Raw genomic sequence first — 15,507 nt, 5'->3', positions numbered from 1 at the left:
ATGTTGTAGCTGAAACAAATATGAAAAATCCCTTTTTCTTTTTTTAAAAAAAATGGGAGTGGGAAGAGGATATGGAGATTACATTCTACAAACGTTTCATTGACTGTAAACATAATCCTGGCTTTAGCACAATTTTTAATGAAAAAATATTTTAGTACAGACAGACATGGAAGCAAAATTGGCTTTGAAGAAAGCAGTTGGATATTTTAAAAATATATATATATTTCCCCCTGCTTTTAGCAAATTGCGGCTCTATGGGGATTGGCTACCTAGAACTATCACCAATTTCTTTTGCAGGTAGAAGGTGAATTGAACCAATTTTGATAGGTAAGTTCTTGCCAGTTTTAACCCCATGAGAATATCCAGCCTAACTTGTATCCTTGCCCCCCTCCCCATTATGAAATTATGCCAATATTTAGGCTCTCTTTCCTACAGTGCTTGGAGTGAACTGTTTTGATTTTATAATGTTCACTGAATTGGTTCCAAAATCTCTGAACCTGAAAGCCATTCCTATAACTAACAGGTGAACTAAAATCAAGTTTGTTATGGGGTAGAGCTTTGAATGATTTCTAGTTCATTCTCCTTTTTTTGTATTATTATTTTTTTATATTTTAGAATCTTTGGGCCTTTACGTTTGTAGAACATAATATTTGGGGGGAAATAAATGAAACAATTTCTCATTCCACTCTCTGTGTGTGCATTGACATTTTCTGAGTCTTAAGTATATTCTATACTCCAGCACCGCAGCTTGTAACATTCTGAATCGGTTTATTTTGGTGTGTTGTTGTTGTTGTTATTGAGGATTTGGACGGACTTGAATTGAACTGTGAACTGAACTACAGTGGTGCCTCGCAAGACGAAAAGAATCCGTTCTGTGATTCTCTTTGTCTAGCGGTTTTTTCGTCTTGGAAACAAGCACATTGACGGATTAGCGGATTAGCGCTATTAGCGGCTTTTAGCATCTTATCTGCTGATCGGATCAGCTGATAAGCGGCTTAGCGGCTTAGAAAAAGGGGGGAAGGGAAAAAAACCCGCAGGAACTCGCAAGGCATTGTCGTCTTGCGAAGCAAGCCCATAGGAGATTTGTTTTGCGAAGCACCTCCAAAACGGAAAACTCTTTCGTCTAGCGAGTTTTCCGTCTTGCGAGGCATTCGTCTTGCGGGGCACCACTGTAGTTTGTTTTGTAAAGGGAAGAACCCAAACTTTTTAGACATATAGAACTAGAACTAGTCCCTTAAATAAAAAGAACTCTCCAAGTGCTGCTTTCTTGTCTGTTTGACCAGTTAATCATTCCTTCTCTCAGGCCCTTGCCTGGAGTAGATCTTTGTGCAGCTCAAAACCTTGCTACACTAACTAGGATTGCCCAAAAAAACAGAAACATGAAGATGGCAATGCTCCTATGCCTTGAGCCTCTGCAGGACAAGGCAGAAATACAACAGATAAAGTCCTCCCGTCACTGAACCTCCAAACCAGCAACACCACTACCTGTTTATTTCCTGTCTTCCATCAATACTGCTGAAGGCACAGAAGCCTTGCTGGATGAGAGGGGGAAATATGGCAAAAACCTGACCTCTTACTAACACAACTAGATCTGACGTAAGGCCCGTGTCACCCAAGAGCCTATCTTTGGAACGAAAAACACACAAGCACCTCTCTTGTAAAATCCCTGATGAAGAGACGCCGATCCAAATGGGACCCTGACCTTCCATTCGTGTGTCGGAGCTGGGGGGTTCTTTCCCTAACTTTGCCTCACACAACCTGCCATCGTTGTTAAGATTTGGTCCCTGGACATGTCCGTTCGAAGTCCATCTCCTGCCAGGGATGTTCTCACCAGGAGGAAAGTGCTGGTGATTCCTTCAAAGAAGCCAACTTCTCCCTCCAAACTCCACGCCCACCTTTCGTCTGTTCCGGGGACCCTGATCAGCACTTTGGAGGAAGAGACACATCGAGGATGGGCTGATGCTGCCAGTGCCCCTTTTGTCACATCACTGGAGGCCTCCCCATGGCGTCTTGGTGCTGCGGTTGGTGGTACCAAGGTCCAAAACTGTTGATGTAGCTGCTGGGAGGCAGGGGAGGGCCTTTGCAGGCCATGGGGATGTCCCAGAGTGGGGGGATGTTGGGGGAGCAAGGGGACAAGGATGAGGAACTGTGGAGGTGGTCGTCTTGGATGCTGGAGCCCTGCTTCATAATCTTTTTGAACTTGGAACGCTTGTTCTGGAACCAGATCTTCACCTGCGATAACAGAGAGGGAAAGGTGTAAACAGAGCAAGTAGCCTAAATTTATTTCAGTCAACAACCAGTTGAGAGAAGCGAAACAAGGCTAGGAGAAAGAAAGGAAAAAAGTCATCAAGCAAGTTCTTCCTTCTTGAACACCCTTGCTAAATATATATATATATTTCTCATCTTAAAGTTCTTCCCCCACTTTGCATTTATGAATAGTGCTAGGTTCAAGAACTGTAGTGCGGTCGAATATTGAATATGCGAGTCAACACTTGCTCCGATAGCGTTAAACTTCTTCAGCAACACTCAAGTTGAAACTCAAATGTGAAATCATTGGAAAAATTCTAAAGAGTCAAAATTTGGATGCAGAACTTCTGCCAGGTATTGAATTGTCTTGGCATTCCTTTCCCTTTCCAGTCTGTGTTGAAGTTGCCATATATGGACTCAGCCAAACACTCAGACTTGGAGTAACATTCATGCAGGAAGGAAGCCCTTTACTGGTCCTACCTGTGGCCTGACTCCTATGCACCTACGCAGTGTGGGGATGCCTATGTCAAACCACTTGTGTATAATGTTCTTGAATGGCACTGTCCTGGTGCTATTTCCACCAAGGGCAAAATCGTGGTGGTATTGCTGGTAAGATTCAACTAGCCCATCATATCAGGGCAAAGACTTCTACTGGGCTGGGACTTTCTCCCACACATGCCCTTAACCCTCCAAAAGAGTGATTCTGTTTTAAAATGAAGGTAAAGGGACCCTGACAGTTAAGTCCAGTCACAAACGACTCTGGGGTTGCAGCGCTCATCTCGCTTTACTGGCCGAGGGAGCCGGCGTTTGTCTGCAGGCAGTTTTCCTGGGTCATGACTAAGCCACTTCTGGCGAAGTTAGAGCAGCACACAGTAACACAGTTTACCTTCCCACCGCAGCATTACCTATTTATCTACTTGCACTGGTGTGCTTTCGAACTGCTAGGTTGGCAGGAGCAGGGACCAAGCAACAGGAGCTCACTCCATCACGGGGATTCGAACTGCCGACCTTCCAATCGGCAAGCCCTAGGCTCAGTGGTTGAGACCACAGCGCCACCCGCGCCCCTTTAAAATAAAAAACAGTCTCAAGGCTGTATCTGAAAACAGATGAACAAGGTAAGGAGGCGATTAGCTGTTTGATTTTCTGCCAGCTGTCCACTCAGAATCCCCACCCCACCCCACCCAGCTGCTTTTTTCTCCCATGGAGGAAAAGATACCGGGTCCCCAAATCCTTTTCTCTCTTGGGAGAAAAACAGGGGGTCAGGGCTCCCTTTACCTTTACCTCTATGTTGGAAGCTGCCCAGAGTGGCTGGGGCAACCCAGCCAGATGGGCAGGGTATAAATAACAAGATTATTATTATTATGGAATAGAACATACCTATTTTCATTGGAGAGTTGGAGGGTATGTATGGACACTCAAAGCAGCAGTACAGTAATGTGTGGTGGGGATTGTGCCAATAAAGGAACTGCATCTAGAGAAGGATACCCTAGAATTCATTGCAGCCTGGTACCTATTGGATCATGTGGCATGGCCTCTGAGGCCAGAAATTTCCAAATGCTTTAAGTCAACCTGTGATGAGCCGGTGAATGGATAATCCTGCCTCAAGGCAAGGGGCTGGGGTTGCCTTGCCTCTTGGTGCCTTCCAATGCCATCATCCTCTTTCCATCTGCCTTAATTTCCTAGTCTGTAAAATGGGAATAATCGTGCCCTATCTCCTAGGGCTATTGCAAGGATTAAAGATCAGGGCTTGTGAAGCATGCTGCATATTTTGGCAACCTCCAGCAGCTACTTGCCCCTGCTTGCCTTTTTAATATGCTCTGTTGCTGCCTGACCCCAGCTAACTTTTTCAAGTAGTTCTCCTTCCCCACCTTTTCTTCCTTCTTCTCCACCCCCCCCCCAAAAAAAAAGCTGGTTGCACAATGGCATTTGTGGAAAGATCAGAGAGGGCAAAGTGTAAACATTGGTCTTCAGGGCATTTCGAGGAGGTGGAAAACTACTGGAGGGAGAAGCAGTAGAAAAATATGTGATTTATCCCTCCAGAGTCTTCCCTTCTTATGTGCTACATTATCCCCGTCTCATCATGTTGAAAACTTAGGAGTGTAGTGTAGCAGGGGGAGCAGATGGAGTGTCATATATTACTGGGTAATAGTTTAAAATACAGAAGGAGAGAAACAATGGGGGGGGGAGAATCTAGTGTCAAGCACCTGTAACTTTGGGGAAAATTTTTTGCATGCAAAAGAAGATTCACTGGAGGCTATTCATCCTAGTAACCAGTTCTTCATAAGTGAAAAGTAGCCAGAAGGATTGGGACTGTGATTCCACTATTATTAATAATATGTATTTTTAATTTATTACCTGCCCTCAATGCCAAGGTCCCAGGGCAGCTTATAACAATTTAAAATGCACTGCTAATACCCTGCCAGCAACGTGCACCTCCCTTTTGTCCCAGCTGGGGCCACGAGGTGGTAGAAAATAGACTTATTGCACACCTTCCATTTGGTGAGCGTTTAAAATAGGTGCCAGGGCTAAAGGCCAGGTTGAAGCTAATGGGTCATAGCTCAATGGCTGAGAATGTATGTTGCACGCAGGAGGTCTGAAATCCAGGTCACGCTCACATTTTACATTTAAAGCACTCTTATACCACTTCAGCAGTCATGGCTTCCCCGAAAGAATCCTGGGAACCGTAGTTTGCTAAGAGTTCTGGGAACTGTAGCTCTGTGGCCAGTGGCGTAGGAAGGGGGGTGCAGTGGGTGCAGGCTGCCCCGGGTGTCATCACTGAGGGGGGTGACAAAATGGCAAAAATGTGTGTTTTTGAAAAAATAACTCCCACTCCCACCGCACCCCCCTTCCTAGCCAATGCAGGAACACTCTCCCCTCGAGCAATTTCCAGAAACCAGAAGCATTGTTGTCTCCAATTATGCAGGCAGAGCACAGCCTTTATGGCTAGTAGCCTTTGACAGCCCCCTCCTCCATGAACCTGCCTAATCCAGAGCTGTAGCTAGGTGAGGAGAGGGGCACTGGGCATCACATCACGGGGCCTGCAGCGTGCCTGAGCCACGTGTCTCTCCTGAGACCCCAGGCACCCAAGTGGCTAGCTAGGCCGCTGTATGTGACAAGTCTCTTAACTACTCTCTGCAACCTCTGCAAATTATGGCCTCCCAAGATTCCTTGGGGACGCGGGTGGCGCTGTGGGTTAAACCACAGAGCCTAGGACTTGCCGATCAGAAGGTCGGTGGTTCGAATCCCCGCAATGGGGTGAGCTCCTGTTGCTCAGTCCCAGCTCCTGCCAACCTGGCAGTTTGCAAGCACGTCAAAGTGCAAGCGGACAAAGGTAAAGGTAAACGGCGTTTCTGCTCTGGTTCACCAGAAGTGGCTTAGTCATGCTGGCCACATGACCCGGAAGCTGTATGCCGGCTGCCTTGGCCAGTAAAGTAAGATGAGCGCCGCAACCCCAGAGTCGGCCACGACTAGACCTAATGGTCAAGGGTCCCTTTACCTTTAGGATTCTTGGGGAGAAGCCAATGTGGTATAAGATATAGTATGGATGCAACCTAGATCTCAGGGATCTCCAGATCAAAGAATCTCAGGTAGCAGGAGATGTGAAAACCCGCTTTTCGCTTAAGACTCTGGAGAGCTTCTGCCAACAAGGGTAGACAATGCTGGCATAAGGAAGTTTTGTCTGCTCCAGCTGCACCATCAGCCTTTATTATTGAACATACACACAGAGAGAGCCTGGGACAGATTATTTTCTCCTGAGAAGGGGTGGCTTAGAAGAGGGATCCTTGCTCATGGTGTGAAGAACTCATCCCACTTTCATCCCCGGAAAAACAGGTCCTGCAGGTTGTTGCTTTGTCTCCAAAACCTGCCAAACCTGTTTGTCCAGAAGGGAGGTTGGGAGAAAATAAATGTGCGCCCCACAAGAAGCGAAGACTCCCTGAAACCACCTCGAGCTCTCTTTTAAAAGAAAAATATATATACTGTCCACCATGGACCTCCCCTGAGCAAGTGGATTTAGGCGGCAAGGCTCAATTTTTTGAAACAACATTATATTCATACTAAGTTCTCTCTCTCTCTCTAAGGGAGGGAGGGGCTAAATTTGCCCCATCGCTGTGAAAAATATTGGAAACCGTAGTTTACAGAAAGTCACATACTTTAAATACATGGTGTGTATGAAAACTGTAGCATAAATGCATCACAGCTGCTGAACCCCACAGACTTGTTCAAGGCCTAAAACTAAACCTCTTTGGTTCTGATGAAGTTTCAGAGAAGAGTATAGGCTCATATTTGGTGCACCTGGGAAGACAATTTATTTGTAGAATAAGCTTATAACCCAACATTTTTGAGAGGGGGAAGAACCCTTTCCAAAGAAGCTCACAAGAATGTAAAACAGCAAACTGAGGACTATAAGTGGAGGCCTTTTATGAATGAATATAGAAAAAGTCAGACTTTGAAGATTGGAGCCCTGCTTGGATTGAAGAAGATGGGGGCCTTTGGATCTGGAGGAGCCTTGAAACAGGATTTGAGATATGGTATGGACACTGGTTTTAGCTGTGGAGAGTTGGTTGGTCTGTCGAGAGGGAATGGGGGCATGGTTGGGTCGGGGGCCCCCCAAGACCTGCGCTTCAGCACCCTCAGCATCAAAGAATATGAAGAAAAACTGCAGAAGGGACTTGGAAAAGATTTAAGAGCCTCGGACAGAAGATCTCCAGGTTGATGAACTATATGGAATGGACGGAAATGACTGGCAGAATCCGAGACCAGGGAGAAGAGATCGTGGTAGAAGATTGGGAAAGTTTAAAGTTTATATATAGAAATATTGTAAATTTAATGAGTGTTAGAAAATTGTTGGATTGAAACTTTATGGCTTTAGCAGAAATGTTATAAGGAGTTAGGTATAAATATTTCAGTATTAATGGAAAATAAGGTACAAAATATGTTAAGATATTCATAATGATAAAAATAGAGAAAGATGGAAAGGAATTGCTGAAACAAGTAATACAAAAAGGGAGGTGAGAGGAGGTCGATGAAATAAGGGAATGAAAGATAGAGTAATGAAATGGTATGGTATATGTTTTTAAATCGTTCTTTTGTTTTGTTTAGTTTAGTGTGTTAAGGTCGCGTTTTGCATTGTTTATTGTATTGTTTCTTCTTTCCTCTTTTTTTCCCCTTCTCTGCTTTATCTTGTCTTTTTCTCTCGCCTATTTTCTTCTTTTTTCTTTTCTTGTAAGTTTTAAAAGCAATAAAGATTATTTTTTAAAAAACAAGAATGTAAAACAAAACTCAACTGATCATTTAAAACATTTTTTAAAAAGTGGAGGCCACACTTTACGGCCAGCACATGCAACACAAAAATAAAACACTGAACAGAACAAAATGAGTTTTTGAAGCCTACTCAGATACAAGTCGATACAGACAATATCCTAAATTACTTAATTTGGCTGAACTTCACGTTACACAGTGTCTAAATGTGCAAGCTGAGGGTGCTTGTGGTGTCCAAAGTATAGAGGAACTTTTTGCAGACCGAGAGGAGCAGAACTATCCAAGATCCTTGTTTCCACAAGTGCCTCACACTGAGGCAAGAGTCCTGACTTTTGCTGTTACTCTTTCATTCCACTGTGGAACCAGAATTTGTTGCAGAATACCAACTCCTCCCCTGCCCGAAAGCCAAAAATTCCATGGGCTAATCTATTCTAATTTTAATCTGTTTTAGCATGTTAACTTTTGTACGTTTTAAAGCGCTGCTGTAATTTTTTTCCTCTTGATTTCATTGCTTTATCTTTTCGTAAACTGCTTTGAGTTTTCTACAAGCCAGCAGTGCATCAATTTTTTATGACATAATACGAGTCCTCTTAACCTCAGAAACGTGGGTTTGAGCCCCATGTTGGGCGGAAAGATTCCTGCATTTTAGGGGGTTGGACTAAATGACCCTTATGGTCCCTTCTAGCTCTTATGATTCTGTGAAATACACATATAGTACCTTTATCTGCCAAGCAGCCAATTGGGGGAGCTATTCAGTTTGGAATATTCCATGTGCTCCAGCCCATAGCTCCTCGGAAAGAGACCAAAACAAACTGCTGCCTTTTTTTCCTATTCACGTTTGGTTTACCTGCTAATTCTGACATCGTACAGAGGAAGAACCCCATTTTATAACGCTTCACAGCCCTACGACACAATTCCCTGCCCTCACCCACCCCACAAAGTTCTCAGCGTGCAGATTTGGCAGGTTCTTACTTGACTCTCTCCTTCTCTGCCTAAATAAAAATAAATCTTTTTTATGCCTCTGGCTCTGGGCTCACCCCTGACATCTGTCTGTCTCAAGCAATCTCCTTAAGCTGCTCAACCACCTGTGAGGAAGGGCTTCTGGGTGAGTGGAACAAACTTTCGACGGTGCCAATTCCCCTAAAATCCCCCAAACCGTGGGCAAAACACAGGGGCCGAGTCTCCAGCGAGAGTGACGTGGAAACAGACATCACTGGGCCGTGCCTTTGGATTTGGCGCACCAAAAGGGGAGTTCATAAGCTTTACCAGTTGAATATACATGGTTGTTGTCATGCTGGCAGGGATCCTGTGCTTCTTAAATATTGGGGGCGCAGGCAGAAATTCAACAGGTGAAGCATTTCTAGCCACAGGGGAAAACCTCGTACTTCATTTCCACTCAACCCCATTCCCACAATCCTCCTGTATGTTCCTGAGCTTTCTCCATTAGTGTCTTGCCTGAGGAAGAGCGCAACACCTTCCGGGCAGAGAACACCTCACTCTGCTCGGCACCTGCCACAGTCACTCACACCTGCGCAATAAAATGTCACCACTGGCGCAAAGTGTTGCTGCCCAGGATTCCAGCCTCTCCCTTCCCTTCCCTCGCTCCCTCGCTTTCCACCACCTCCCTGAAACTGTCTGTCAGCATTCCACAGCCACTGAGCGTGCTCAGTGCGCGCTCGGCTGCTATTGGGTCCCACGCTACGCAATGCACCCTCCCCTAAATGCGTTTCTTGTACTTCCGCAAACCTCTCAAGCCTGGTGCCAACTCTTTCTCGACTGTAGGCTGCGCAGTTGTGGCTACGAAAGGAATGACACGCGCAGCCATAAGCTCAGAAATGGAGGGAATGGGAAACGATGGTAACATTTCATTCCAATTTCAATTATCAGAAAAATTATTGCATTTTCTACTACTGTTACTACATAGCTACTAAAGACAGACTGGACTATCACAGCTAGTGTGATGTAGTCAGTGCTGGATTTACGTACAGTGGTACCTCGGGTTACATACGCTTCAGGTTACAGACTCTGCTAACCCAGAAATAGTACTTCAGGTTAAGAACTTTGCTTCAGGATGAGAACAGAAATTGTGCTCCGGCAGCGCGGCAGCAGCAGGAGGCCCCATTAGCTAAAGTAGTGCTTCAGGTTAAGAACAGTTTCAGGTTATGAACGGACCTCCGGAACGAATTAAGTACGTAACCAGAGCTACCACTGTATAAGCTAAATAAGCTATAGCTTAGGGCCCCACTCTCTTGGGGGCCCCAAAAAAATTTAAGAGGAAAAAAACCTTATATTTTCCAAAATATAAGATAGAAAACAAATAAAATAAAACCTACATACAACAACAGTGTTTTGTGTAGGCTCCTATGATGTACGTAATCGGCCCCGCCTGGTAGCCTGCTCCCTAAAATATCACTGGTTTGCTGATTTCTCTATACAGTGGTAGCTTGTTTCTCAAACTTGGGCTTCTTAATTGCATTTCACTATTAATATATTTCTTCTTAGTTGCATTTCAGCTCAACAATTACTTTGATAAAATACATATTTTGTTATGTGCCAATGCCATTAGATACCTATTAGGTCCATAAATCACCATATAGCATATATTCAACACAAAAAACAGTGGCAATTTGTTGTTGACAAAGGACAGCTGGACATATAAAGGGCCCCATTGCCTTCAGTAGTTTAGGGCCTCATCAAACCTAAATCTGGCCCTGGGTGTAGTAGTTAAGAGCGGGGGTTGCGGGGGTATCTTACCTCTCTATGATCTTTAATTCTTGTTTTCTTTCTGTTCATTCTATCCAGTGCTATTTTTCTAGAAAAAGAGATTCCAGAACTCCCATGAATGCCTCCCTTCTTCTCTTATAATGGCAATGGCATCCATCTGAGGGGTGCTGGAACTGAGTTCTGGTGAGTTCTGGCTGGGGGGAAAATGCCCTGGTTCTATTTATATTTATGCTCTGCTTTTTGAGGTTCCGCATCTTGGATTAATGAAGATGTAGGAAGGTGATGGGCGGAAGATGAAGGGTCCTGTGTGAGCGGCAGGGCAGAGAGAATATTCCAGGGTGGGAGGTTGGGGAAAGTGGGGGGAGGGGAGCTCCCAAGCGAGAGCTGGCTGGGAGATTTCACTCTTCTGTGCATGGAATAAGGGTTAAGATATAATTGTGATAGAGGGCCTTGCATTCCTTTCCTTTCCTCTTTATTTTCTTCTTTTTCTTTGGAAAAAGAAGGAAAGCTGTCTGTAGACAAACGCCAGCTGCCTTGGCCTGAAAGCGAGATGAACGCCACAACCCCATAGTCGCCTTTGACTGGACTTGACGGTCCAGGGGTCCTTTACCTTTACTTTTTTTTTTACACAAGTATTAAAGTCCTCTTTCTCACCAGGCCACCCTACATGTAAGGTAAAGGGTCCCCTGACCATTAGGTCCAGTCGTGACCGACTCTGGGGTTGTGGCGCTCATCTCGCTTTATTGGCCGAGGGAGCCGGCATACAGCTTCCGGGTCATGTGGCCAGCATGACTAAGCCGCTTCTGGCGAACCAGAGCAGTGCATGGAAATGCTGTTTACCTTCCCGCTGGAGCGGTACCTATTTATCTACTTGCACTTTGACGTGCTTTTGAACTGCTAGATTGGCAGGAGCAGGAACCGAGCAACGGGAGCTCACCCCATTGCGGGGATTCGAACCGCCGACCTTCTGATCAGCAAGTCCTAGGTTCTGTGGTTTAACCCACAGCGCCACCTGCGTCCCTTACCCTACATGTAGATCACACCTAAAACTCCTAGAAACCTGGGGGTGGGGGAAGTTATGTTACAGATAAATGAACCAAAGGACATTTGCAACATCTCACCTGGGTTTGGGTCAAGCCCAGCTGCGCTGCTAGCTCGGCTCGCTCGGGTAATGCCAGGTACTGGGTTTGCTGGAAGCGCTGGTTGAGGGCCTGGAGCTGGAGACTCGAGTAGATCGTGCGTGGCTTGCGGATCTTCTTGCCTTTGCCGTTGATGCGGATTTCGCCGTTCTCAATGATGGTTGATTTCTCAAGGTCTTCGAAAGCAAATAGAAAGGCAAAAGGGAAAAGGAAGTAAGTAACTGGACCCAAATCCAGCGACTGTTAACATATAACCAGTGGCGTAGCATGGGGGGTGCAGGGGGGCGGCCGCACCGGGCGCAACATCTGGGGGTTAGGGTTAGGGAGTGCAAATCCACGGGTTAGGGGGCGCGAATTACTTGCCTTGCCCCGGGTGCTGACAACCCACACTACGCCACTGCATATAACCAGACAAGGATTCATCCAGGATTTGGATAAATGCATGCAACCACCAGGATGGGGTGTGTGGTGGGATCCTGTTAAATCTGTGGTTACATCTTTATAAAAACAAATTCCAAATATCCTTACATTTGTCCATGGCAAGTCTACGTTTGTGCACAACTTGTTCATTTGTTGCAAGCTTATCCTTATTCTCCGTCCAATCATTAAAGAGAGATACATTTTTATTTTTCCAGTTCATAAATACCGTATTAGATTAAGGTCTGGTTAACTACAATAACAAGCCCCCACCCACTTTTTTTAATGTATACAACATCTTTTTTCTGCTTTGTTTTCTGCATGGGTACTATTTCTTGTTTCTTCTTTTTTTTTTCGTGTCTTATCTTACTCTGTGCACTTGTAATTTTGTACTTTTTTAATTTTTCAATAAAGAATGTATTTTTAAAAAAATAAATCTGTTTTTGTATCATCTTCTTCAACCCTTTCTCGAAACGGCAACAGGAAAGTTTTTTTTCCTTCCCAGTGAGGATTGTACAATCATAAGATTGCAAGATGTATATACAATGATGAAGGGCGTATTTGGAAACCGGTGCCTTGTAGTAGCTACTCCATCTGTTGTTGTTGTTGTTCTGCTCATTAGCATTTGATGCTGAAAACACAGCTATTCACACAAACTGAATTTTCAAATCAGCCGTTTTGTGCATTTTTAATTTTTTATTGATTGATTGATTGATTGATTGATTGATTGATTGGAGTGGTTGAAATCTGGTGAATGCATCAGTACAGGAGCTGGAATCGATTTCCAAGAGAGTGGTATAGGAATCTTAATCTACCTCAGAGCCCCTGATATCCTCAAAGACCTTGATGATGCCGTCAAGCAGGATTTTGGGGCGGACACCCAGGGCCCCCCCAGTCAGCAGAATGACCAAGAGAGCCAGTTTTGAAGTGAACAAAGGTATACCCACTAACTTCTAAAGAGAGTCTCTGCCCCCCATAATAGTATTGTTTGTTTGTTTTGCTTTTAGTGGGTTTTTGGTTTTTCAAAAGTTTACAAATATACAAATACCAGACACATGACTCACAAATAATCCAGAACAGCTATGAATTTGCCTCCCTTCCCCTCCTTTTGTGGTTTTTTCTTTAGTTTTAGTTTTTTTATACTGCATTTTCCACATAACTCCGTTTTTAAGTTATTCTTTTCTTTCTCTTAATCATTTTTTTATTAAACTGCTGGTTTTAGGTTAACCCTGCTGATGCCATAACTTTTCAAATAGTCCACAAATTTCCCCCACTCTTTAGTAATTCTTTCCCCCTCTTGGTTTCTTATTACACCTGTTAATTTTGCCATTTCGGCATAGTCCATTAATTTGATCAGCCACTCTTCCTTGGTTGGAATAATGTCTTCTTTCCACCTCTGGGCAAATACCATTCTAGCTGCAGTTGTAGCATACATAAACAATTTTATAAAGTCCTTTGGAATCTCTGTATCTACCCCTAATGGAGTCTACTCCCTCATGGAGTATCTACTCCCTCATGGAGTCTGGAGTCTAAAATTACCTAGCTATACCACTGCAGTTAGGTGAAGAAAGCACTCTGCACATGCTCAAAAGCACTGTGTTCACAAGTCAACCCGCAGGTGCAAAAACAAATCTGAAAATGCCCACTGTTCCAATTAGTCACAGTTCAGTTCCCAGTTCCTAAATGGAGAGGTGACACAAAAATCTCAATTTTTATGGTGGGTGGGCAGGTTGTGGTGACTGCATGTGGCTCTCTGTGTACACTCAGGAACCCACCAGTACTAACTCCTAGGGGCTGAGATATTAATTCACAAATCTGTAGGGTAAGTCCTGGCTCAGAGTTGAGCCTCAACCACTAGCCCAGATCCCAGATCGCAGCAGAGCATTATGAATCCAGATCCCCGGTTGTGATGTCACATGATTGACAGGCAGACGGCCCTGCCCATCTGCCAGATTTAGCCACACCCTAGCACTTGGCCCCCACTCCTCCACTAGGGCAGGATTTACACCATGCAAACGTTTACAGACCCCCCAAGTGTCCCTATTTTCCAGGGATGCTTCTGATTTAAAGAAGACATCCTGGTTTCTGATGTCCTACTTTTCTGAAGGATGTCTCTATTTTAATTGGAGAAATGTTGGAGGGTATGGAGTTATCTGACTCCCAAGCTGTCTGAAGGCAATCCTGTACAGGGAAGGGTTTTTTTGTTAATGTTTTATTATATTTTTATATATGTTGGAAGCTGCCAGTATAAAGAGCAAGATTATCATTATGGAATGGGATGTCCCTATTTTCATCGGAGAAATGTTGGAGGGTATGTGTTTGGTATGGGCTAAGGGCAGGGCCAGATTTAGGTTTGATGAGGTCCTAGGCTGCTGAAGGTAATGGGGCCCTTTATATGTCCAGCTGTTCTTTGTCAACAGCAAATTGTCACTGGTTTTTTTGGGGGGGTTGGTTGAATATATGCTATATGGTAATTTATGGACCCTAATAGGTATCTAAAGCCATTTGCACATGCAGAATGTAGGCACCCTATATATAGAAATGAGCAAACCAGTGATATTTTAGGGAGCAGGCTTGCAGGCAGGGCCCATTACTTACATCATAGGAGCCTACACAACACAAAACACTGTTGCTGTATGTAGGTTTTATTTGATTTGTTTTTTATCTTATATTTTGGAAATGTACAGCCAGGCTTTTTTTCCCCTCTAAATTTTTTGGGGGCCTCCAAGAGATTAGGGCTTGTTTAGCTTATATATAAATCTGGCACTTGCTAAAGGGGTAGGAAAATAGCTACAGACATTTTTTAAAACCCCAAAATGACCATGTGGATCAACTGGGTGTCAGGGACTGGGCATTCTTGCACATCCCTTCCTGACTACCTCCCTTGGAAAGTGTCATCTGTCTTTTGAAGGCTCCTTCAAACATGCAAGTCATCACTTGGTATTGCATCAAGCAATGGGCAAGGATATCTGAACAGGGCTGAGATTCCGGTAACACAAACTTACAAAGACAGTCAGGCATACAGAGCACGGCTGCCTCTTCACTATACATATAAAGCCCTGCTATGTCATCACTTCTAGCAGCTATGGAGAATCTTGAAAACTATATGATTTTCACAGTGCCACAGTGCTTCTTCCCAGTGATCTTTGTGATTCAGGGGAAAGCAGGCCAGCCGCCTGTGTGCTACTGGTTTCCCATTGCAGTGAACAACAATATTGTAGAGGAAATAATCAGGGCTTGCATGTTATCACAGAACCTCCAAATTAGGGTTGGCAAATTTCAAAAAGTGAAAATCCAGAAACAAAAGTTTTTTTACAAAAAACACACACAATTTTTGAGCTACAGTAATTTGAGCCAAAAACTACATTTCCGACGTTGGTTGCTAAACGTCCGGATTTCCCCGGACATTCCAGCTATTCCCGCCCAGACACTGTTATTGATGGCCAAATCCCCACTATGTCCGGGAAATTCCAGGCGTAAGGCCACCCTACTTCAAGTGTCCCTATTTTCCAGGGGCAGTCCCGGATTTACAGAAGCCGTCCTGGTTTCTGATTGGATCCCGGAATGTCCTGCTTTTCCTTAGGGCATCCCTATTTTTATCGGAAAAATATGACATCAACGTTGAGTGAGTTTTCTGCACTCCCACAGAACTACATCTCCCAAGACCCCTTGAGAGACCTTCAACCATTAACCCGCTCTGCAGTGTTGATGTGATGATATA

The 15,507-nt window shown here is 44.4% G+C and overlaps 1 protein-coding gene across 1 annotated transcript in view; it reads right to left on the bottom strand.

The window, feature by feature from the left end:
- Positions 1 to 1,453: 1,453 nt before the first annotated feature.
- Positions 1,454 to 15,507, bottom strand: part of DLX4 (distal-less homeobox 4) — a 33,482-nt gene continuing 19,428 nt past the window's right edge. The window contains exons 2-3 of the mRNA XM_083470245.1: positions 11,352 to 11,545; positions 1,454 to 2,232 (exon numbers count right to left, since the gene is read on the bottom strand). Of these exons, the coding sequence (XP_083326371.1) occupies positions 1,981 to 2,232; positions 11,352 to 11,545 (446 nt within the window). The 3' untranslated portion in view covers positions 1,454 to 1,980. The remainder of the gene's footprint in view (positions 2,233 to 11,351; positions 11,546 to 15,507) is intronic.

This window comes from Podarcis liolepis (genome assembly GCF_965112155.1).
Source record: "Podarcis liolepis genome assembly, chromosome: 13".
Lineage (NCBI taxonomy): Eukaryota > Metazoa > Chordata > Lepidosauria > Squamata > Lacertidae > Podarcis > Podarcis liolepis.
The sequence above is the reverse complement of the archived record's forward strand: the minus strand, read 5'-3'. Positions and strand labels throughout refer to the sequence as shown.